General features: G+C 37.8%; 1 protein-coding gene across 12 annotated transcripts in view; it reads right to left on the bottom strand.

Annotated features, from left to right (window-relative positions):
- MEIS2 (Meis homeobox 2) overlaps nt 1-23,062 on the bottom strand; it is a 232,595-nt gene that overhangs the window by 4,888 nt on the left and 204,645 nt on the right. For all 12 annotated transcript variants that reach the window (XM_043986282.1, XM_043986281.1, XM_043986285.1 and 9 more), the window contains exon 10: nt 750-808. In XM_043986282.1, coding sequence (XP_043842217.1) covers nt 750-808 — 59 coding nt within the window. The remainder of the gene's footprint in view (nt 1-749; nt 809-23,062) is intronic.

Here is a 23,062-nt window from a genome sequence, read left to right on the forward strand (position 1 = left end):
ATCAAGTTAAAAAGCCCTTGTTAGTGACAACAGTCATCACCACATGGAGAACAGTTTTATCCCACAACCTCATTGCAGGAAACCACAACTCCCCAGTAAGCTGAGGAAATGCATATTAGAAGTAGAATGATTAGCATTGCACCAGCGTAGTTCTGAACAGTGACATATTATGAATGTTTTCATAGAAAATGAGAGATGTTGTGGGGGGCACATTTTTTAATGGGATGGATTGGAGGCATTCTAAACAAAGGTAATAATCTTTTAATAAAAAATATGCTAGTAATGTAGTATGTCAGGTTTTAGTAGCACTTTATGAATAGTCAAAGCAAATCAATGGATACAATGAGTTTTACAACGAATCTTACAGAAGGAAAAGTAGTGCATACACCAAGGAGTTGTGGGTAGCAAGAAAATGAGATTGTCTTGCTGATTGGATGCAGACAAGCAATGAGTTATTCAAGAGCTCACAGTCAAACAAACTGCTTGTGGCGCTAGTACTTGTACCCAATTACCAATTCAGAGAGAAAATAAAAAGCAGTTTCAGTAGAGTCAGGGTGGGAAATCTCCAATTAGCACCAATTAGTGAAGTTGCTTCCTACAGCGGAATTCTGGGGATATAAGAAAAAAAAATAATCTCCCAGAATGCCTGGTGGAGGCATTTATTTACCAGGTGATGAAACTCCTTGAAGAATAACTTGGTGAGGATTTGAGCCTGTGGGATCTGAATACAGATATTAGTTGGAACTTGCCTGCTCGATTTGACTGGTCAATCATAGGCTGTACTATTCTTCTTCTGGCATTAATAAACCTGGAACAGAACAGAAGTGCATTCATCAGATTCTCTTTCTGGGCATTTTGAACACCTTTACATTAACACTGCAGCAGTTTCAATACAGTTGAGCATGTATTGGAAAGTATGGTTTGACCTTAAAGGCAATTTTCCCCCTAAGTGCTCAAAAATAGTTAACTGGTTCATCATCTCCCATCATTTCGCTAGCCAACGCCAAGCCAATTTGGTAGATAGCCTGGGAAAATAAAGTTCTAAATGGGAAGGAGAACTTCTGTTAAATTACAATTGTGCCTTTGCGTCTCAGAACAAGTAGGGACCTGGTTAAAGTTCACAGGCTGGAAGACTTCTCCTCCCTCCCTCCCCCCCCCCCCCCGTTTTCCTCCTCCCCCTCCTCAACTCCCCCATCTTTGGGAGATTCAGCTTTCCTTTGCAGCTGGCCATAAATGAGGACCAGGCTTTGCACTCTCTGCTTTCACAAGGTATTGTTAGGTCAGCAAAGCCATCAATTAGGCTGTCTGAAGTTTTATCACCAACACAGCAGCAATAAGTGCTGGCCCAGAAAGACTTCTGCTCTTCAGCAACTCCTGCAGTTTGAGCCTGTAAAGTCAGGGGTCATTTGGAGGTCAGTGCCAGTTGGGGGCGACCTTTTCAGCCAATGCTAGGACACCCAGGGCAGAGGATAAGGTAACTGCCAACCATAAACTGAGGCACCTTTCAACTCACCAGAAAGGGGGGGGGGTGCCTCAGGTACACATGTTTAATATTAGTCCCAAAGTAACTTTTAAAAATCAGGTAGTTGATGAATCACAGGAATGTTAGAGGAGAGAGTCAGTTAGTTACTTGGTTTAAAAAAAAAAAGAAGCCTGGCTCTAATTTTGTTGGCAACCCCCAAATAAGTGCCTACTTCATGTTACTTTAATGTTTAATAATGGCCATCAAATATTCATGTACAGACTGAAGTAGGATGATAAAAAGAATCCACTTTATTTCTCCAAACTTAATGAAAACAAAGCAATTTCTGCCATTTGCCAGGTATACTCATCCCTATACTTTTTAGAAATACGCAATGCCCAGCATGGAACTTACATACAGGATTCAATAACTCTGTGTTTTTAGCATGCATACGTGCTTGTGTGTGTTTGTGTGTGTGTAAGCATGCCCACACACTATGCCAGAATACTGTTAGGTAATGGCTTGCAAATAAAAATAACATAGAACAATAACAACTTTTAAGAGTTTCTTTCCCCTGCTTTCAAATCATGAGCACAAATCTGCCTTAATGAAGTTTGGCCTTTTGTTCCTCTCCTCTTCAGGAATCTTTTTTAAGCCATCATTGTCCCCCCACCACAACCCAAGTCTCCTGCTACTGCTATAGTCAAGAACTGAAAATTCAATTCTGCCTGACCTTATCCTCATACTTCTGCTGATTAGCCAGCAGAATCCCAGCATTCTTAGTTGAGCGGCAAGTAAGCACTAGGAGCTCCTACAAGGTTAAAGTCCATCACAGATGAGAAAAGACAGTACACATTTATTTGTTTATACCTGCAGTAAGCACTCTAGTGGGAATTCCGCTAGACAGATGCCTAAATGCTGCAAAGAACACCAAAGGGCTCTTTTGCATATGGTGTTTGTATCCAAAACAAAGCACTTCTTGATTCCTTAAGAAAGTATTGCTCAGTTGTCAAAAAAAAAAATGCCTTTGGATTAGCTAAAGGGAAGCTTCAGCGATACAAATTAAAAACAAAGAGAAAGTGCAATCTGCATCTCTCTCCTTTCCCTGGCTTATCTTCAGATATTGGTGGTGATTTCAACTCTCTGAAGGGATATCTGACATCTGACCCCATCACTTGGACTTCCAGCAAAGTTTTCCTTCTTCTAGACAAAGGGTCACTGATAGGAACTTAATTTCTCACCTTTTCCTAACACCTCTCTGGCAGTACCAACAGAGAACTGACCTGAACCTTTTGCATCCCAGCCACTTTTTATCAGCTAAAGTTAAGGCCAATAGAGATTATCAGAAAAGACAGATAAGAATGTTTTCTCTCCTCCTAGGAGCTTCTAATGGGCTATTCAGAAGGGCAAGATTTCACCTCTTTAAGGGCTACTACTTGCTAATCCTGGTTTTGTTTTTTCCTTTACTCCAACTCCTTGGATAAGACGAATGGCTATTTTTTCCCTTTTTAATTTCTCCCTTTTACTCTTTTATTATTTACATCTGGTAGTTGTTCCCTTATTTATGTCTCTTTCTCTCCAGTTCCCCAAAACACTCCCTCACTCACTGAACAGCAAGGCATCATGGTTCTTAGTTCTCAGCGGGAGAACTCCACACTGTCTTCAAACAAATAATTAAGGGGAAGGTTAAAGGTTCACTTAAAGGTCATTTCTTTGGATACTCCTCAGAATGTTTACATTAGTAAAAAAAAATGGGGGGCTGTTCAAAAGGTTTTTCAATGAGGTTTACACAACAATACAGAACATTAAAAAAGCATTCTGTGTCCTAGCAGGTCTTTATAGGCACACTGAACTTGGAAATGCCACTCCAGGATTACATTTTCAGTAAGTTACCATGGCATGGAGTTGATGTTCATTAGAAGTTATGGCAGTGGCTCTTGGGGGGGGGGCAGTTCAGCCCAGCTCTGCTGGGCAAATATGAACAGAAACCTCCAAAGTGTTTTGTCCGTAAGATAATTTTCAAAGGATGATGCTCTTGTCCAGTGATTCCATCTGGAATTTCCAAAATTGCTTCCCCGCCCAAAATGTGATATATTCCCATGGCCATTCTTGTCTAGATTCATAATTCTACCACTTTTCCAAGATGATATAGGATTTAAGGAAGAAACTATTGAGGTAGTTGAGGCTCTTGATCAAGGGATCACTTATAAATATTTCAGATGGTTTAAAAAATAAGCAATAATATGAATTGCTCATTAAAGGAAACTTTCATATTAAAAAAATCTCGATGTTGCCATGGGAGCCAGAATTCTTTCTACCAGAAAACACACTGAAATTTTCAGTACATCTAAATTATTTTTTCCTCCAAGCTAGGTCTGATTTTAATTTACTTAATATTGGTAAAAAAAAAAAAAAAGGAAATTTCTATCCATAATCATTTCATAGGACTATGCTAGTCAAGCAAACTTCTTCTTTTTTTCTCTTGTCTATTTAAAAGTAATTCTTTATATTTCAGCAAAAAAAGGACATTCTATTAGAGTGGTTTAGTGGTAATAGATGACTATCCATTTAGATTCCCAGTAAAATTTGTAGCTTCTAATGTGTAAACTATTGAACTTGAACCTTTGAAGGTCCAAGTTCCATTCACATGGAAAATTTCAACTTATTGGTTCAGAAACAAAAAGCTTATTTAAAGAAAGCTCAGAAGGTTTCTTGGACATTAAATGATTCTTACAAAATAACATTTTGATGAGTTAAGTGTAAATGAATCAGACACATATGGATTAAGTTATCCTTGAATTTCACACAGGTTTTACAAATAAGAAGAAGAGAGGGTCTTGGCAAAAACTTTTTGGATTTTGCCAAACCCAAAACATTTAAAAAATTGTTCAAGGCATCCAAAGAACCAAAATGCATCAGGCTTCACCCAACTTAAAAAAGAAAAGAAAAGAAAGACTCCCATCAATTATTGCCTATTAGATTGTTAATTTCTTCTTTATCCAATATTTAAAAACTAATTTTCTATATACATTCTATAATGTCATTATATAATGATTAAGTTGTGAGAATTTAATAGGCCTCCATCTTTTTTTTGGGGGGGGGAGGGTCAGGGCAATGAGGGTTAAGTGACTTGCCCAGGGTCACACAGCTAGTGTCAAGTGTCTAAGGCTGGATTTGAACTCAGATCCTTCTGAATCCAGGGTGGGTGCTTTATCCACTGCACCACCTAGCTGTCCCCAATAAGCCTCCATCACTAATATTACATCACTAAAATGTGGGGTTGTTTTTTTTTGGGGGGGGGCAGAGATACCTAAAACTAGGTATCAAACAGCTGCAAAATCATTTTGAGTTTTGTGTAGCTCGTGTGTGAAACTTTTTTTTTAAATGACTGCAAGTCTTAATACTCTGAGAGTCTTCAAGCCTGGAAGACATCCAGGTGACAGCACTTAGCCTTGCATTTTTCTTACAAAAGTCTTGAGACTTAGGACCCTGTGACTTTTAAAGGACTATACATTCTATTTGTGAGTACAGTACCTAAAAAATTAGTACCTTAACGTTATACTGTGTCCATTGCTTTGTATTGTCTCAGATCGGATTCCAAACATTTAGCTAAGGATACAAGATTGCAAACTTTTTTTTTTTAATTTTTGTTTTTTGTTTTTTTAGTGAGGCAATTGGGGTTAAGTGACTTGCCCAGGGTCACACAGCTAGTAAGTGTTAAGTGTCTGAGGCCGCATTTGAACTCAGGTCCTCCTGACTTCAGGGCCAGTGCTCTATCCACTGTGCCACCTAGCTGCCCTGATTGCAAACTTTTTATCTAAAATTCATGTAAACAGAAGATACTTCAATACAGGTGATGTTAAAAATACATTCAACTTTGATGTATAAGAAAACCTATTTCTTATAATATGACATTCTGAAAATAATACAACTCCTCTCTCATTATTTCCTGCAGAAGAAACAAATACGGTAAAATAAAATTTAAAAAACCCTGCTTATCATTGAGAATTGTCTTTTTTTTCCTGGAATATCTCCCAGAGACCAATATCCTCCTTAAAGGAGAACTAAACTTCATGGCTTTGTGCACTTTTCTGCAACTGAAATCTGACTACCTTGGTTTTTCTTTTAAATAATTTTTTTTTTACTCCAAAGCATATTTCAGACTGACAGAAGTAGGCTTGGGTGTCATTCCTCATTGTTGTTGAGTTTCTTTTCTTTTCTCTACACTCCTCCCCCCTCTTTTAAATGGCTGATAAATCCCTTCTTTCTGGTTCACTTACTTTATGCCACACCTGGTAACCAATTCCTCTAGGCAGCATTCCTTTTGTAAGAAAATGCAAGGCTAAGTGCTGTCACCTGGATGTCTTCCAGGCCTGAAGACTCTCAGAGTATTAAGACTTGCATTCATTTTCATTGGAAGGGCTAAGCAAATTGCTGTTGTTATTGAGTCATTTTAGTTGTTTTTTTTTTCCAGACATGTCCAACTCTTCATGACCCCATTTGGGATTTTCTTGGCAAAGATACAGGAGTAGTTTGTCATTTCCTTCTCTAGCTCATTTTACAGATGAGGTAACTGAGGCAGAGTTAAATGACTTGCCCATAGTCACACAACTACAAAGTGTCATAGGTAGGGCCTAAGTGTTGACTAGAAAAAGGACAAAAGATAAATCTGGGAGGTGGGGTGGGGTGAGGAAGAAGGTGTTGTAGGTAGCACAAAAATCTAGATCTTAAAATTTCACAAATTAAAAGCATCTCCACACTTACCTACTGCAAACATTCATGCACAGAGGTTTCATTTGCTAAACCTGAAATTGAAGGTTCCAGGAAAGATGTTTCAACCCTGTCAACAGTGAAAGTGTCTTTTCGTTTCTTTTTTTGCCCTCCCTCACACACACCCACATAGAGGTAATGCAGTTATTAAGTTTCCTCATTTTTTGACCCCAAGATCATAAGAAAGCAATTCTCTCCATGTTGTGATTCTGGCTAAGAGTGAGACTTTTCCAAAGAAGGCATTAAAATAACTACATCAGTTAAGCGAGTTTGATGATTTGGAATGAGTGCTCAGGCACATGAATGGCTGGCTATGTGTGCAAACCCATTTTACATCAATGACTAGACAGTGGGTCTTCTTAGTTGTAGATGTACACAGAAAGCATATGAATGGGAATTATATATGCCACCTAATGTTTTTTGCACAAACTTTAAATAGTTTCTATGAGTTTAGAGTGACAACTTAATCCAATATTAGATTTGTACATAAAACTCAACTTACACAACAATTCTGTTTTTCTTTTCAGAGTGGGGAACTCCCTCCACCAATACAAATCACAACCAGACTATGTTAGAGAGTAAATTCTGAGGAGTACACTGAGGATCCTGACTGCCTCAGGATCATGTAGGTATCTCCCTGCTCACAAGACCGGAGGAAATGAGTACATTTTGCTAGCCAATGTCACAAATAGTTTGCACATTTATAAATACATTCTCTTTAGGGGAATATCTACTAGAAAAGACTTCAGGCAAAATTGTGCAGAAGATGAAAAATGAGGGACCCAAAAAAGATCATCTTAAAGCTCCTTTACAGCTGACCATATCTTATTACTCTAAATGTGTATCCTTGGTTGCACCCAACCTGTTCCTTCAGTATTCTTTCCTGTTCATCTCATCTTCTCCTAAACTCCCAGTTCCTACAATGCCATTGAGATGCCTTGACTACCTGCTTTCTTCAACTGAATTATGTGACCATAGGCCCTGACTTCCTCAATAATGCCATGCGTCAGACTTTTCTGACTTTCTCCTAAATTCTCTCAAAATTTAACTTCCTCTTTTAAAAAAGAACTGTGTTCTCTCAGAGGGGACAGTTAACTGACCCAATAAGCAAACCCCTGATGACCGAACAAGCTACATGTGATGTGAGGCTGGTCACTTAGTCACTCTGGGGTTTAGGTTCCATCTCAGTAAAATAAGTGAGTCAGGTTAGGTGATCTCTGAGGTTCCTTCAATTGCTAAGATTTCATCCTGCTGATGAACCTTCAAGGCAACACATTATGCACATTTTGTTCACTGTGTCTGATGGCAGGAATTTCAAATACAGTGCCAGGTGGTCAGGGAGATATTCGGGGGAATGATAGACTTCTTATTGCCCTCATATTCTTATTGTATAGGCTGCCACCTAATCTGCCTATACACAGGGCCAGACTTGTTTGCTCAAATCAGATTTAATGTACATGCTTTCTATGTATCCTGAACTCCAAAACAATATTTTACTCACTTGCCCTGGGCCTAGAACAATTTATAACAACTTCATCCATTTTATTACATTGTTATGAACTTCCTGGGGGTAAAGCCAGATCGGTAAAGCATTGTTGGTAGGCTGATTCATTTGGGGGTACATATTCATCAGCCTTATATAACCAACCATGTGGCTTTTAGGGTGGGGGGAGGAACAAAAGATTTTGAGAATTTTCAAAGTAGATTTTTAAAATTACATTTTGCTTCTTTTAGAATACTAACAATAAACACTCTTACATGAATTTAATCACACCTGAAGACACAGTAACAAAACATCCTAGCTGATTATGATTTTGAAGCACTATTACTCTTTCAGAATGCCATCAGATTATTCATATGTAGTTATTTATCGTAAACCATAAATACAATCTTCTAGAGTTCCTCAAAACCCAAGGAGAAGAAACACAAATTCCTTAGCTTTTCACCACTAGGATCTATCACCTTCAAGATAAAATGCTAAGTCAACAGACATAAGATGTAGCATATTACCTCAAACCTGTACTTGATTTATTGCTGATGAGAATCACCTAGGAGCTGAATTACTTTGAAAGTTCTACTACTGATATTTAAATTCCAAGCTGGTATACCTGCCACTTATAAGAGGTTCTGAAAACGTTTTTTCCCAAATACCAAAGGCACATGGCAATTTTATTCTGGCCTATCAGCAGGAAAGGCCGTAAGCCATTTTCAAATGGATCCTTAATTCCCAAACCTGTTCATTTGTTTGGATACTCCAGACTGGATTTTTCAGCCACTTAAGTCACCTGACAGTCAGTTACAAACGTTTCTGGAGAGTTGCTATTAAGTTTTCGTCATTTACTAATTCGCCCTAAGAGGAGGGAATCCTGATGAATTTAGCATCTGTTTAACTTTTATGCTCACCTTTGATGGAAGTATTAATTCTCTATCCTACTTCTCAGTGGAAACTACCTAAGCATTAACTTGCCAGAAAAAAAAAATGCGCTGAGCTGTTTAGCAATTATGTATTAGATGTGTTTGAAGAGATCAAGGTGCACTCATATGCCCTGTGCTATGGATATATCTCTGATTAGCTTGTCATCCGCTCTGAAGAAGATGTAGGCTGATTCTCCTAGACTGTAGAGCAGGCCAGCTGTTAGCTGCCTGTCAAGCCCTCAAGTGGACAAGTAGTCCAGGAGCAAAAATGTCACTCCTTTGATCTGGCAAGGAGCAGCTGCTGATTTATAGAGTAGGACTTTGTTCTTCCGTTCTATTTTACTTTCTTTCCTAAGGCAGAACCACAAAATCCAGGAGAAAAAAAAAAGTGCCGTTCCCTGCAACATCAACAAGCTCTGACAACTGCAACAGGGTTTTTCTTGGCCCTAACAAAGCTCTCAGGCATCTCCTTTGACGCTCACCTTTTTCTCCCTCCTGCTCCTCCCCCCCCCCCTTTTGCAATGCGGTAGTTATTGTTTAATTCAGCTTCTGTAAATGGAATGGACTCTGGCCAGCAAGCCTGGGGCATAAACACACCTGTATGAAAGGAGCCTTATTGTAGCAACCATCTACGACCAAGATGCACATGAACTACCAGTTCCTGAGTTCAGAAAGAACACTCCATTTTTCCTGACAGCAAATTTTACCCTAAGTGAGCTGCTATTTTTGGAGCCACTGACCTATTCAATGACCATATTTCAGTGATTTTTCCCCCCTCCATTGTCATTAAAATATTTAAATTGAAGAGAAAAATAGTCTGGAAAAACTTGTCATTTAATAAACCCATTAAGTAATTTGATCTGTCTAATTCCTATATAATTTTCATTGTATGTAGTAAGAGTGGTATATTGGATACTGGGCTTGATGTTAGGGGAATCTGGGTTCCAGTCCTTCCTCTGGCATATTTGTGTGACTCTGAGGAAAACTCGAGTCCTTCCTCTGGCATATTTGTGTGACTCTGAGGAAAACTCTTGCCGCCTCTAAACAATTCTCTAAGCCTATGAGGCACAGATCAATTTTTGCTTTGCACCAGTGGACAGAGTACCCACACCAGAAGTCATTTTCTCACACTGATGAAATTAACATGTCTGTCCCCCAATAATAATTTTGATCATTTAAAAACTAAAAATAGGTATTAAAATACTTTAGCAAAAGTGACCCCAAAGTCATCCAGGCACTGGTCTCCATAATGCTGGTCTCATTATCACCAACTTACACTGACTCTTTGAATAACATTTGGGGAAATTACCAAATAAAGCACCCACATCTTCCTTGCTAAGAATTAATATGGCCTCATGCTCATTATCATATTCTGCTAGGTCAGTGAAGCTTTGTATGAAAGGTAGAAAATTATTTCTGTATGCTAGAAGATATGCTTCATGAATTTACTAGCCAGCATTTTTTAAATCAACCTATAACATTTTCATCAATTATTTTTCTACAACTTACCACTGGTATATATCAGTGATGAATGAATATCTAAAAAATAAGTAAGTAAATAAATCCTTTGAAAACACAAAACTGACTAAATCTTTTGGAGAAGGCAGGAAACCAGATGCCCTCTGGTCTAAAGATACAAAGAAGCAGAGGGTTCGAAGAAGACAATGAAGATCATCTAGTCCAACAGAGAGAAGAGGTGAGCCAGCCCCAGAATCATGGGGATCCTTGTAGTTATGGAATGGTAAAAAAATGAGGAGGCAGTGACAAGAAATGGTAAGAAAGGTAGGAAGAGAATGTTGAGGCCAGTGTCAGGTGAGCTAAGGAAGAAAAGAGCATCAATGATGAAGGGATAATCAATAATAACATATGCTAGCTACAGAAAGCAAATCAAGTTATCAAGTATCTATTAGCCACTTAACATGTACCAGGCACTGTCCTAACCACTAAAGAAACAAAGAAAGGCAAAACCACCTCCCATCCTGAAGGAAATCACCATCTAATGGGGAGAAGGGGAGAGAACACAAATAGTTATTTATAAACAGGATATATACAGAATAACTTAGAGGCAATCTCACAGGGAAGTCATCTTGTTCAGAGAAACATTACACAAGTGCACAATGGGGGCAGGTGTAGATAGATACTAGTTCATGAGGAAACAGAATTGATGAGGGGAGGTAGGGGCAGGAGGAGGTATAGTGGACTGTGAACTCAATATGAGTCAATAGAATGACACATTGGCCAAGAAAGCTACTGAGACTACAGGCTATAGTAAGATGTATGTTGTTCAAAATGAGTGAGCAGATATACCTGCTGTCTGCCCTGGTCATATTATATACGTAGTATTGTCATTAGTACTTGGCACCACACTTTAAGAGACACGTTGTGGTAGCTCTTAAATGCCAAGCCAAGGAGTTGAGATTTAATGTGATTCAAATACAGAGTCCCTGTAGACTCTTGAGTCACATAAAGAAAACTGTGCTTGAGGAAGATTATTTCATTAGTTTTATGACTGTAATGGGGATGAGGTGATGGTGGTCTGAGCAAAAGCTTAGAGTATGGAATTTTAAAGAAGCAGCAAAATCCCAAAGATGTGACAGGGATGTGAATTGGGTGATGAATTGACTAGGTGGGGGACAAAAAGAGATATGATAGTAAAAAGGGAAACAAAGCAATAAAACTGGACACCTGGAATGATGATAGCACAGTTAATGACAATGTAAAAATGAGGAAAGAATCTCTTCTTGGTGCTGAAGGGATGGGTTAAAAGAGGTTATTTTTCATTTTAAACTATTTCATCAACATATTAGGTTTCCCTCCACTAAGCCTCTTCATGGGACCATAGATCTAGGAATCCTTGAGGTCATTTTGTCTAATCTCTTCATTTTTTTCTCCCAATCTCTTCATTTCACAGATGAAGAAACTGAGATCCAAAGAGTCAAAGTGATTTTTTTTTTTTTAGGTAAGTAGCATATCTAAGCTAAGCTACAAACTCAGTACTCTTTCTACCACACCATGATGTCATTTGGATGATATACAGAACTAGAGAACAGTGAGAGAGGGGTTGGCGGTTGAATGTACAGATATAAACATAATCCTTTTAATGGATCAGAATATGACTCATTTATCTTTGTATCTCCCCCAGGGTCTACCTCAAGGCACTGCACATTGCAGAAACTTAATAAATTTTTGTTGAACAAATCAATAGATTTGGAGACTATCTCTTTCCTCTCTTTCTCCCTCCCAAATCATTTGTATTATGGGGCCATAACAGAAAGTATGGCCAGCTACCTATATCAAAAGAATGTTATTTCCTTTTCTTAAAGTATCCCTCATGAGGGTTCACAGTGGCTTAAAAATATACTCCCTGTGGTATATAACTTTCAATTTTCAGTAAAATCTTATTTTTAAAATGAAATATTTTTTGTTATGATATAATAGACACCAATAAATTCCCAGATAACCCTATTCTCAAAGTACATTCCCTCAAAATAGAGAAATGAAATCACCAAAGAGTGATTTTTTTTTTTTACTAATATTTCAGTAAGAAAGAAATCACAGCCTTATTTCTATTAGGTCTCATTTAATTTCTTTCGGTCCAGAGAATTTGTAGGCCTAATTTTTGGAGGCCTGTGGCCAATTTAAATATAGAAGGCCTAATTTGTGCTAATACATGATTACTTTCTTGTTTAATGGTGACTTAGATGAAAGGTTGTTTTTTTTATCACATATGTGAAAATTCTAATAGGACTGACTATGGACTTGTTAAACAATACCACAGGGTGATCAAGTTTTTTTTTTTTTAAGGGCAAGTTTTCTCTAGGTGGTGGTTACTAAATTAGAATAGAACTGATTTTTTTTAAAGGTTCCATTTAAAAAGAGACCCCCATTAGGTGTGATGGCTCCTAAACCGTTAATGTCCTTTAAAACCATATTTTACTTTTCAAATTGACTTTTATGGTGAAAAGGCTATCACTTCCCCTAAACTGGTGGTAAAACAAATGGTTCTGAAGTCCCAGTCCTTCAACTCAGGACAAACTAACACAGCATCAGCAGCCTAAAAGGCTTGGTGTGGTGGAGGGGGTATGCATGTGAATATCCCCCTATCCCTTTCATTTCCTCACTGGGTTCCTTTCTCTAAACCAGCAGGGGAGGTTAAAAAGATCAGATTGATGTTTCCCTGAAGTGTTTGGATGGGCTACGCTCTTATCTTTATTTCAGTCCTCCTGCTGGTTTAGAAGAAAGGATATAGCAGAAAAGAAGTGGGGAAGATTGGCAATACTCTGAGGACCCTTTCCTCAACCCTCCTGGTCTTTGCTAAGTTGTAGGTGGTTTACTAGTTTAAGAGACTGAGGTTTTTAACACTTTTTAAAAGAATAGCAAATAGAGAGGTTACCTGGTGTTAGCAAATTTGGGGGTTACTTTAACCAAAATGAAAAAAATAAACAAAACTGAGATTCATCACTCACATAAAATACAGATAGTTGTTACAGAAATTAGAAATTATTGGAAATGTAATACTATATATATATATATACATTTAGGACATTTCTACTAATTAGTCTTTAAAAAAATATGGGTAATGGAATTCAAATGTCACATAAACAGCTCATATAAGTATTTGATAGGGATGTCAGGAAGAGAGAAAATATCCATGAAAAGCATATTTAAATTCACTTAAAATTATCTACAGGCATACAGTATTATCTTAAAATTATCATTAACATCTAATTTAAATTGAAATTACTACTAAAATATATTCTGTTACTATTGGAAGAAAAAAAATCTATTCTTTAGCTATATAAGCTTTCATACAACAATGAGTAAGTAGATTAATTAAAATTAAGGAGAAAACTGAATAAAAAGTAAGGGTTTCCTCCTTTTAGTGATAAAAACATACTTTAAAAAAGTTTAAGGGAGGATGGTCAAGTAGTAAGTATACTACTCTTCCTGTAGAACACCCACAGATGTTATAGCCAGCCTTTCCAATATTATCACCCACAAAATTTTTATCATCATCATGATCATAAAAGGCATAAAATGTATCTTTATAAATCACAAGAGACCCAGCAAACCTGCAACATTGTCATATCAGCTTTAATCCTTAAAAAAATTAGCCTCACCAACATTTATATAGCTCTTAAAGATTTATAAAGATATATATATATATATATATATATATATATATATATATATATATATATATATATATATGTTCTCTTATTTGATCCTCCCAACAACCCTGTGATGTTGATGCTCCTATTATCACCCCCAGTTTACAAATGAGTAATTTTAGGTAGAGAGAGTCTCAAGTGACTTGCTCAGGGTCACAGGGCTACTAAGTATCTGAAGCAGGATTCAAACTTGAGTCCTCCTTCCTCCCAGGGGAAAACCTGGATAGGTCTGAAGGCAAAGACATTTACTGAGTGATGACCTTTGGATGAAGGAAGTTTGAGTGAAACTCAGAACCATATATGGGTATGGATGATTGAGTGTTCATGTGTAGGAAGACATATACTTAAGAAATCTGAACAGGTTTTTTCCCTGGGAAAAATGTAAGAAACGAAGGCCATTAAATTTCTACAGGTAACATATATGTATAACATACATATATAATGTATATTGCACATGACATCTATTGTATGTACATATCAGACACAGATTTTCAATTTATTGCTCTCCATGTTATATATATATATGTATATATACAGATACATGTACAGATGTGAATATGTAATACATATTTATATTTATCCTAGAAAGGTTATTAGCTTCAATTTATAGGGATTACTTCACTGCCATGACCCAGATTTTTGTTTGTTAACAACAAAGAATTATAACAGTGTAAATTAAATATTAAAGATGATAATCATTTTTCTAAAGTGAACAGGTCCTTCAAGGAATGGCAGTGTGTAATTTAAGATTCTAAATGTGGATTCTAATCTGTTCCCCCAGTTTTGGGGGAAACTGACTAAAATCACTGATAAAATGAGTTTAGAGTCAGAGGATGTAGTTTCAAATCTTACCTTTGTTAATTAGTGTGTGACCTTGGGCAAGTCACTTAAACTTTATTATTTTGTTTCCTTATTTAAAAAAAAGATAATGTCAGGGGCAGCTAGGTGGTGCAGTGGATAAAGCATTGGCCCTGGATTCAGGAGGACCTGAGTTCAAAGCCAACCTCACACTTGACACTTATTAGCTGTGTGACCCTGGGCAAGTCACTTAACCCCCATTGCCCCCCCCCCCAAAAAAAAAGATAACGTCAGATAACAATGTTTTAAGATTGGATAGTGGAAATGGTGATGGATTTAGACTTTGGAGCTGGGTTCAAAACCTGATTCTGCCACTTGCTAACTCTAATTCCTGAGGCCAGTCATTTATTCTTTCCATGGCCTCAGTGTCTTCATTGTAAAATGGCAGAGTTGGATTGTTGCCTAGACTAAATCTAGGATCCTGTCATCTCTAAATTCCTTCCTCTAAATCCTGTGTTGGTACTTAATTGCCATAGGCAGGATTCATGTTTGATTAACAATTAACATTAATTCTATGATTCTATGAATGTCCTGCATTTTCCCCTGGTCAAAAATTCCATTTTAATTCTTAAAATATAAGCCTCTTTAATGTTTTGGATCAAACTTAGTATTGTATTGAGCTATATGTATTGGTGCCCTCCTTTCTGAACTACCTTATAGTTAATCACTTCGTATTTTATTAATTCTTTTTATTTATTTTCTATAAATTTATTTATGTCCTTGTTTGTTTCTACTCCTGGTGAGTAGGTCGATTTCATTCATTGTATTTATAACTCCAGCACCTAGCATAGTACCCAGTACTTAATAAATGCTGATTGGTTAATATGATTTATTCTTTTGTCAAGTATTTATTTGAGACCTACTATGTGTAAAGCATTGTTTTAGGCCCTGTGGAAGATAAGAAGATGTTTCAGAGACAGGGCCAACATATTAGTCAAATTACTTAATGTGACTCATGGTGCATCTCAGTTAGAAATTGAATTAGAATTTTTAATTAATGCAAAATATACAGGCTATCTGGTTTGCCTGCTGAAGAATGTTTTTCTTTTTCTGTGAGCAGCAAAGTTGATTTGATAAGTTGATAAGTATTTGATGGATTATGCTAGAGGCATGTGTGGACAGTAGAAAGAAATGCCACAGACCCCTGAAATCATAGCCAAAGAGGTAAATGTGACATGTTAGACCAATATATGGGTTTTTTTTTTTGACATCGTCTTGGCAGTTTGACTTTTTTTTTCCAAGGAGGCCAAAAGGGAGGACTGGTGAGAACAGGAGCTTTTGTCAGGGGAGAGGTGAGCAAACTTGCAAAGTAAAAAAAAAGTTTGCTGTTTAGGCACACATATTGAAAGCAAGGCAGGTATTTGGATCCCTTATCTAGGCTGACAATTCCCCCACAGCTTTGATATCACCTGATTTCAAGGCCTTGAGACTTTCAGAGGGAACCAAATTCCATGGTGCTTATTTGAGCTTCTGATCTACCTTCTGATGTTCAGAAAGAAAGAGAAAAAGGTCCCTGCACCTCCTTGTCCTCTTTCTTTGTTGTATGGTTTGCTTTGTTTGTTTGAGTTTAAAACTGCCATTATGGGAAAGTGTTGCAAGTATAAATAATTTAGGAGATAACTCTGTGGGGACACCAGTTTGCCTGACTTTGTGCAGAAGCAGCTCATTTTGACTGTGAACAGCAGCATTCCAGAAGAGCAATTATGCAACATCAGTATGTCATGGATATTAACCAAGTATAGTAGAGAGAGACAGGAAAATAATTTTGTTGCTTATTTAATTAAATTTATTTGGTTTTTCCCAAGTAGATCCTCTGGTGTGCGATTTGCACAGCCACTTGGTTGTTGCTGCAGCTATTTTTGGGCATAGCCTTCAACCAGCGCCTTCTGTTTTAGACATCTCCCCTCGAGGTGTATAGATTCCAAAACACATTTATATTGGGGTGCAGTTTCCACACAGGAAGAGGTTGCCCATGAAAATGTGGCATTTCCCCCCCCCAGTGGTAATATAATCAGTTACAATATGTTAATATAACCAAGCGAACAAAAGATAAGTAAGTGGGTTAGACTCAAAGAGAGTCACCCACTACTTACTCCTGCTTAAAGGAAAGGAAAAGCTCATAATGGGGCTTCTTTGACTTTCACCCCCATCATTTTAAGAATTGCTTTGCCAATCCTTTGCAGCAAATAGTAATTTTAAGTGGACCAACACAGATCTCAGGTTGTTTGCACTCTATGGTAATGATAGAGTAGCTGCCCTCCCTGGAGTCAATAAGTCCAACAATTGAGTCATTTTTGCCTCCTGGGATTGAATCACTGCTGTTATCCTGAATGACAGGATTGCTTATAGAAATGGAGACCGTCACCAGGCTGACCTCATTCAGGGACCAGTGAGGTTCAGAGGGCAGGCAGGTACTGTTTAACACAGTAGTAAGTAAAAGCTGATTTTGCACTTGCAGACTCTATAAACAAAAAGGGAGAATTGTTGAAAAAAAGTGATTGAGGTATATTTGGATGTAAGCCTGATCTTTCTCTTGGCTCTTTCCCCTCCACAATTTCTCCCCATACCTGTTATAAGTCAACAAGAATTTAGGAAGCACCTTCATGTTCCAGGTGCTCCAGATGAAAAAGAAAAAAAATGTAACAGTCCCTGCCCTCAAGGAGTTTACATCCTGTTAGAGGGAGACAACATGTATATATACAAAATATGTGAAAAATAAATTCAAGGTAATTTGTCTGGAGTGGGAGGAAACATGAATAGCTAGGGGGATCAGGAAGAAGTTCATGTAGAAGATGGTACTTGAGTTGAACTTTGAAGGGAATTAGGAATCCTCAGAGGTAAAGGTAAGGAGGGAGTGTACATTCCAGTCAGGTGGTTGAGAGGGTCAGGAGAGCAGCAAGCAGAGAGACTAGAAATAGTAGGTAAGAAATAACGAGAAGCATAGTTTGGCTGGACTGAAGAGCTTTTGGAAAAATAGGTTGGAGCCAGGTTGTGAAGTGCCTGGAGTTTATACTTGGCTCTAGAGACAGTAGGGAGCCACTGGAGTTTGCTGAGTCAGTAAGTGACTCGATCAGACCTCCTATGTTTTTGAACAATCACACTAGCAGCTGTGTGGAGAGGATGGATTGGAGAGAGGAGAGGTCTGAAGCAAGGGAGATCAGTAAGGAGGCTTGTGCTATAGTGCAAGCTCTAGTTGATGAGAAACAGATCTAAGGTCGTATTTCTGTGAAGAAGAGATAAGGGAATGAATATTGGAGAAAAGACAGAGGTAGAATTGACAAGACTTGGCAACTAGTTAAATGCAGGTGAGGGAAAGGGAAGAGCTGAAGATTATTCAGAGGTTTTAAACTAGAAGATCCGAAAGATAGTGGTGTCCTTGACAACAATGGGGAAGGTTAAAATGGGGTTAGTTTGAGCGGAAAAAAAATGAGTTCTGTTTTAGATAGGACATCCAGTTTGGAATGTCACAAAAGGCAATTGGTGTTTGGGAATGGAACTTGGGAGAGAGACTAGGGCTGGATATATAGATCTGGGAATCGGCATAGTGATAATTAAACTCATAGGAACTGATGAGGCCATGAAGAGACAGTGTATGTGTAGAGGGAAGAAAAAAGGTCCTAGGGGCAGCTAGGTGGCACAGTGGATAAAGCACCGGCCCTGGAGTCAGGAGGACCTGAGTTCAAACCTGGCCTCAGACACTTGACACTCACTAGCTGTGTGACCCTGGGCAAGTCACTTAACCCCAATTGCCTCACCCCCCCCCCCAAAAAAAGGTCCCAGTACAAAACCTTGGAGTAAATTTAATGTTAGGGGGTGGAGTATGGATGCTGATCCAGAAAAAGAGATTGAGAAGAAAATGCCAGACAGACAGGTAGAGAATAAAATTCATAGAAGAGGAGAGTACTGATGAGGAAAAAGGTTGTTAACAGTATCAGATGTTCTAAAGAGATCAAAATTGAGAAAGGGCCACCTGATTTGAGAGCTAAGTGACCACTGGTAGTCTTGGAAAGAGCAGTTCCTGTTGAATAATGATGTCAGAAGCCAGAATGTAATGGGGGGAACTGAGTGAGAGCAGAGGATGCAGCAGAATTGAAGCATTGAGTATTTGTGTATGTATATATTAAAAACATGTATATATAATGTATATAATACATAATATATATGTATACATAATTATCATTCTTTAAAAGAGATAGTACAATGTTAAGTCTAAGTTATCAGTCCCTTGTTAGAGTTGTAGTACAATCCACTCCTACAACTATTTATTTATTAAGCACCTACTATGTATAAGGCATTGTATTAAATCCTGGGGATTCAAAGGAAAAACAAAAAAAGTACATTTTAAAAATGAAAGATATAGTTATTAAAAAGTTCACAAAATCGGGGGCAGCTAGATGGCACAATGGATAAAGCACCGGCCCTGGAGTCAGGAGGACCTGAGTTCAAATCCGGCCTCAGACACTTAACACTTACTAGCTGTGTGACCCTGGGCAAATCACTTAACCCCAATTGCCTCACTTAAAAAAAAAAAAAAGTTCACAAAATCCAGGGTTAGGAGGACTTTGTGGAGCTGCACTTGGGCTGACTTTGCTTTTAATTAAAAACTTGACTTGAAGGACCATAGGTGCAGGGTCTAGAAAAAAAAAAGTCACTTCCGGCAAAATAAAATCAGACTGTGGCCTGTCTTTTATGCTCATGGAATGGTGTTTATAGAGTTTACTTATTTGGGGTATATATTTCAGACTGAGCTTTCTTTTCACTGGGCTAGCTTTTCACTATATTGCATAAATGGGTTGATATCTGGTAGCATCATGGTGACCTGGAAGTATATTGGCTGACTACATTTGACTTTAGGTCAGTCATTACTATTTTATACTGTTTCTCTTCATGGAAACCATCTTCTTTGGTGGAATATAGGAAATAGAAAAAAAGAACTTGGCCCTGGTATAGACAGATGATGGACACAGAATAACACATATTGCATTTTCCCTTTTTTTGGGGGGGGGCAATGGGGGTTAAGTGACTTGCCCAGGGTCACACAGCTAGTAAGTGTCAAGTGTCTGAGGCTGGATTTGAACTCAGGTACTCCTGAATCCAGGACCAGTGCTTTATTCACTGCGCCATCTAGCCGTCCCACATATTGCATTTTGATAGACAATCTCTTGTCCATGTTCTCAGTTCTTCCATTATCACTGACACCTGGCCGTTGGAGTGGGTAGTGGCAGCAGAATGTTTTAGGAGCTTGTCGAACCTATAAAAATAACCTGTATTCCCTTCCATGGAAGCTTTCAGCAGCATTCTCTATCCCCAAAGAATTGAAAATGACCCCCTCAGACAGAGTGAAGGATTTGGCTAGGGGGTGCAGGAGGCAAAGAAGTAGAGGTAGAGGTTTAAGGATGCCAAGGTAGTAGGGTGAGATGTAATGGGGAAAAACAGGGTGTGTAGAGAGGACTCTAATGACATGAATATTAATAAACACTCAGAGAAAGTCAGAGTTGGTATGGATTTTAGAGAGAAATATACATTTGAATGAAATTTGATGTATTCTAAATATGACATATGGAACTTATAATGTGTTTTTTCAATCCGTCAATGTTATGGAATTAATCAGCAAAGAGAGAAGAAATTTGGTTAGGCTATACTTTCAAAAGTAGTTAGACAACCACAGAAAGGGGTTTCTCCTTCTTCTCCCCCCCCCCATTATTGTGCCAATGAATTTTACTCTCCTTTTTAATAAAGTTCGTAGTATAAACGGTTCAAAAGTCACTGAATAGACTTAGAGATTAACATCAAAAGTAGATGATGCCCTATAAAGCACTCCTATTGATGTGAATAGAAGTTGTCTATAGCTTGAAGCCAGTAATATTATATGGTCCTCAATTCCCAAATGTGACAGATTCACAAGAAACCTTAACCTTTATTTTTCCCACCCTTCTCCAACCGCATCAACAGGCTCTCTCTCAGTATACCAGTCAATTAACTAGGCATTAAAAAGAAACCACAAATCTATATCAGTAGCTCTATGGGAAAAAAAAGAAAGAAATGTGAAGTAAACACTTAATTACATTCTTGTAAACTCTCTAATCCAGGCAATTCTTGAGCCAAATAAGTTAGATGGTGGAAGAAGTTCAAACAAGATGGCTTTTAAACCTATAGCTCTTTTCTTTCTCTAAGCTTCCTATGATTTGTCTTTGCTTCTGCTTCAGAAATATGGGCTTTTAATTTTCCCTCACCTGGTAGCAAATCCAATAAGAATTGAAGCAAGTATGGGGAGCAGAGCATCATTGTGATTTACCTTGCTGTTGGTATAATAGAAAGAATACCCCTTGATCTGAGTTCTGGCTCTGACACTTATTGTGGGGCTGAATTTTTCTAAGCATTGGTTTTTATCATCTATAAAAAGAGATCATCATACAGTTTCACACAGGGTTGTTTTTGAAGAAAGTTCTTTGTGGACCTTAAGATACCATGTAAATTATTACAAAGCATTATTTTTGTGCTTCAGTATTTCAAGTTTTGAATATGAGAAACAGTATAGAAAAATGGATCGAGACCCAGCCTGGGAGTCAGGAAGAGCTGTGGTTACAGTCTCACTTCTGACAAATGCTCTCCCTGTGTGATCCTGGATGAGCTTGCTACTTAAACTCTCAGTGCCCCAGACAACTCTCTAAACCTTTAAAGTTCAGAGCATATTCCAGTCTGCATTGCTAAAAGGGGTTTTCTTACTGGAAGATCCCTATGCCAATGAAATCACAGGTCCTGTTCCCTAACCATAAATTCAAATATATGGTATTTTGTCAGTGTGGGTATTCTCACCATTTTAGATTACAGACCTCCTCTGCCTTAGTAGAGGTTCATTGTGTACTGCAATGACTAAGAAAATTCATCACCTAGTCACCAATTTTCTGATGTTGAGATGATGATTATGAATATAACTATAATATAGTTGTAATATGCTGTCTTCCAATTTATAAAAGGCCTGGATTTCAGTTTTTAGTTTCCAAGGCATTTTACTGTTTAGCTGGGATATGTGCTAGTATGCTTATTCGATTAACAATCCCCCCCCCCATTTATTATTAGGGGAATTTGGTGTCTTCTTGCCTTTCAGTGTTAGTGAAAACAATGGTTTGTATTTTTAAAGTAAAACATGGTACTTCTTAACAGCTTAGGTTTTGAGTTCCAAATAATTCTATAGCACCATAGGATCCTGGGATAGATGTTGAATTAGGTTCCTGACCTTATCCACCCCACATGCTGTAACTTCTCCAGAAGTTAGTCTGCTGGACTATTAGCTGTCTGTAATCCTATTCAGTCCTTGTCTCTCTAGTCATTGTACAAATAGGATGAGGAGGGTTATATAAATTGATTACAGTCATATGAACTGGGGGTATTAGAATAGTGATCATTGAAACTAAAATAACTTTCAGAAGTCACTAAAGTGGTCAATCAGTGAATCTCTGGACAGGATTCAGTTTTCTTGATGGGGACAGTGGGAATGTCAAAGAATTGAGCAGAAGCTTGAGTCAAACTGATTTAAAAAAAAATTTCCATCTGATATGAGGGATCTAATTCAAGCTTCTAGTTATTAGTGAAAAAATCTAGAAACTACAAAATTCATTCAGATTTTAGGTGCCAAGTTTTGATACTCATTAAGACTGTATATTCTTAGTATGTTTAGAATTTCCTAATTCCCCATAGCTAATAATAATAGGCAGCAACTACATAACGCTTTAAGATTTGTGAAGCACTTAATAAATATTATCTAATTTTGTCTTGGTAACAATCCTAGGAGGTAGGTGCTATTATTATCTCCACTTTACAGACGAGGAAAACTGATGCAGACAGAGGTTAAAGTGATTTGCTCAGGGTCACACAGTAAGTATCTGAAACTACATTTGAAGTCAGGTCTATCCACTGTACCACTTAGCCACCCAGTGTCATACTTTTGTACACATTAATCTTTATAATGTGCAAGGACACATGTAATGTAGGGGTGTGCTAGAGCCAGCTCAAAATGATACTTGAGAGCTGACTCTTAAATTTTCAGTGTGAGTTTTTATACCTTAAAAATCTGTAAACACTATAAATCATGGCATTATTTATTTATTTATTGGTTAATTGTCTAGACCTAAGAAAGAGATGGAGAAAATGTATACTACATATGTTCCTCTGCAAAATGCCCCACCCTGTCCCCCAGAGAGCTAGTTGTTAAACATTTACAAGCATACCCCTGATACAATGACTAATGAAAAAGGCAAAATACAGAAGGAAAGGGTTGAGAGAAAGGGAAGAATCAAGTTTGCTTTGAGAGAATGGGTAGTGATCAGGTTGTACACTCTTTCCATTTACCTGAGTTGCACCTCTTTCTGTCTACCTCCCCCTCCCC

This window comes from Dromiciops gliroides, chromosome 2 (assembly GCF_019393635.1).
Source record: "Dromiciops gliroides isolate mDroGli1 chromosome 2, mDroGli1.pri, whole genome shotgun sequence".
Taxonomy (NCBI): Eukaryota; Metazoa; Chordata; class Mammalia; order Microbiotheria; family Microbiotheriidae; genus Dromiciops; species Dromiciops gliroides.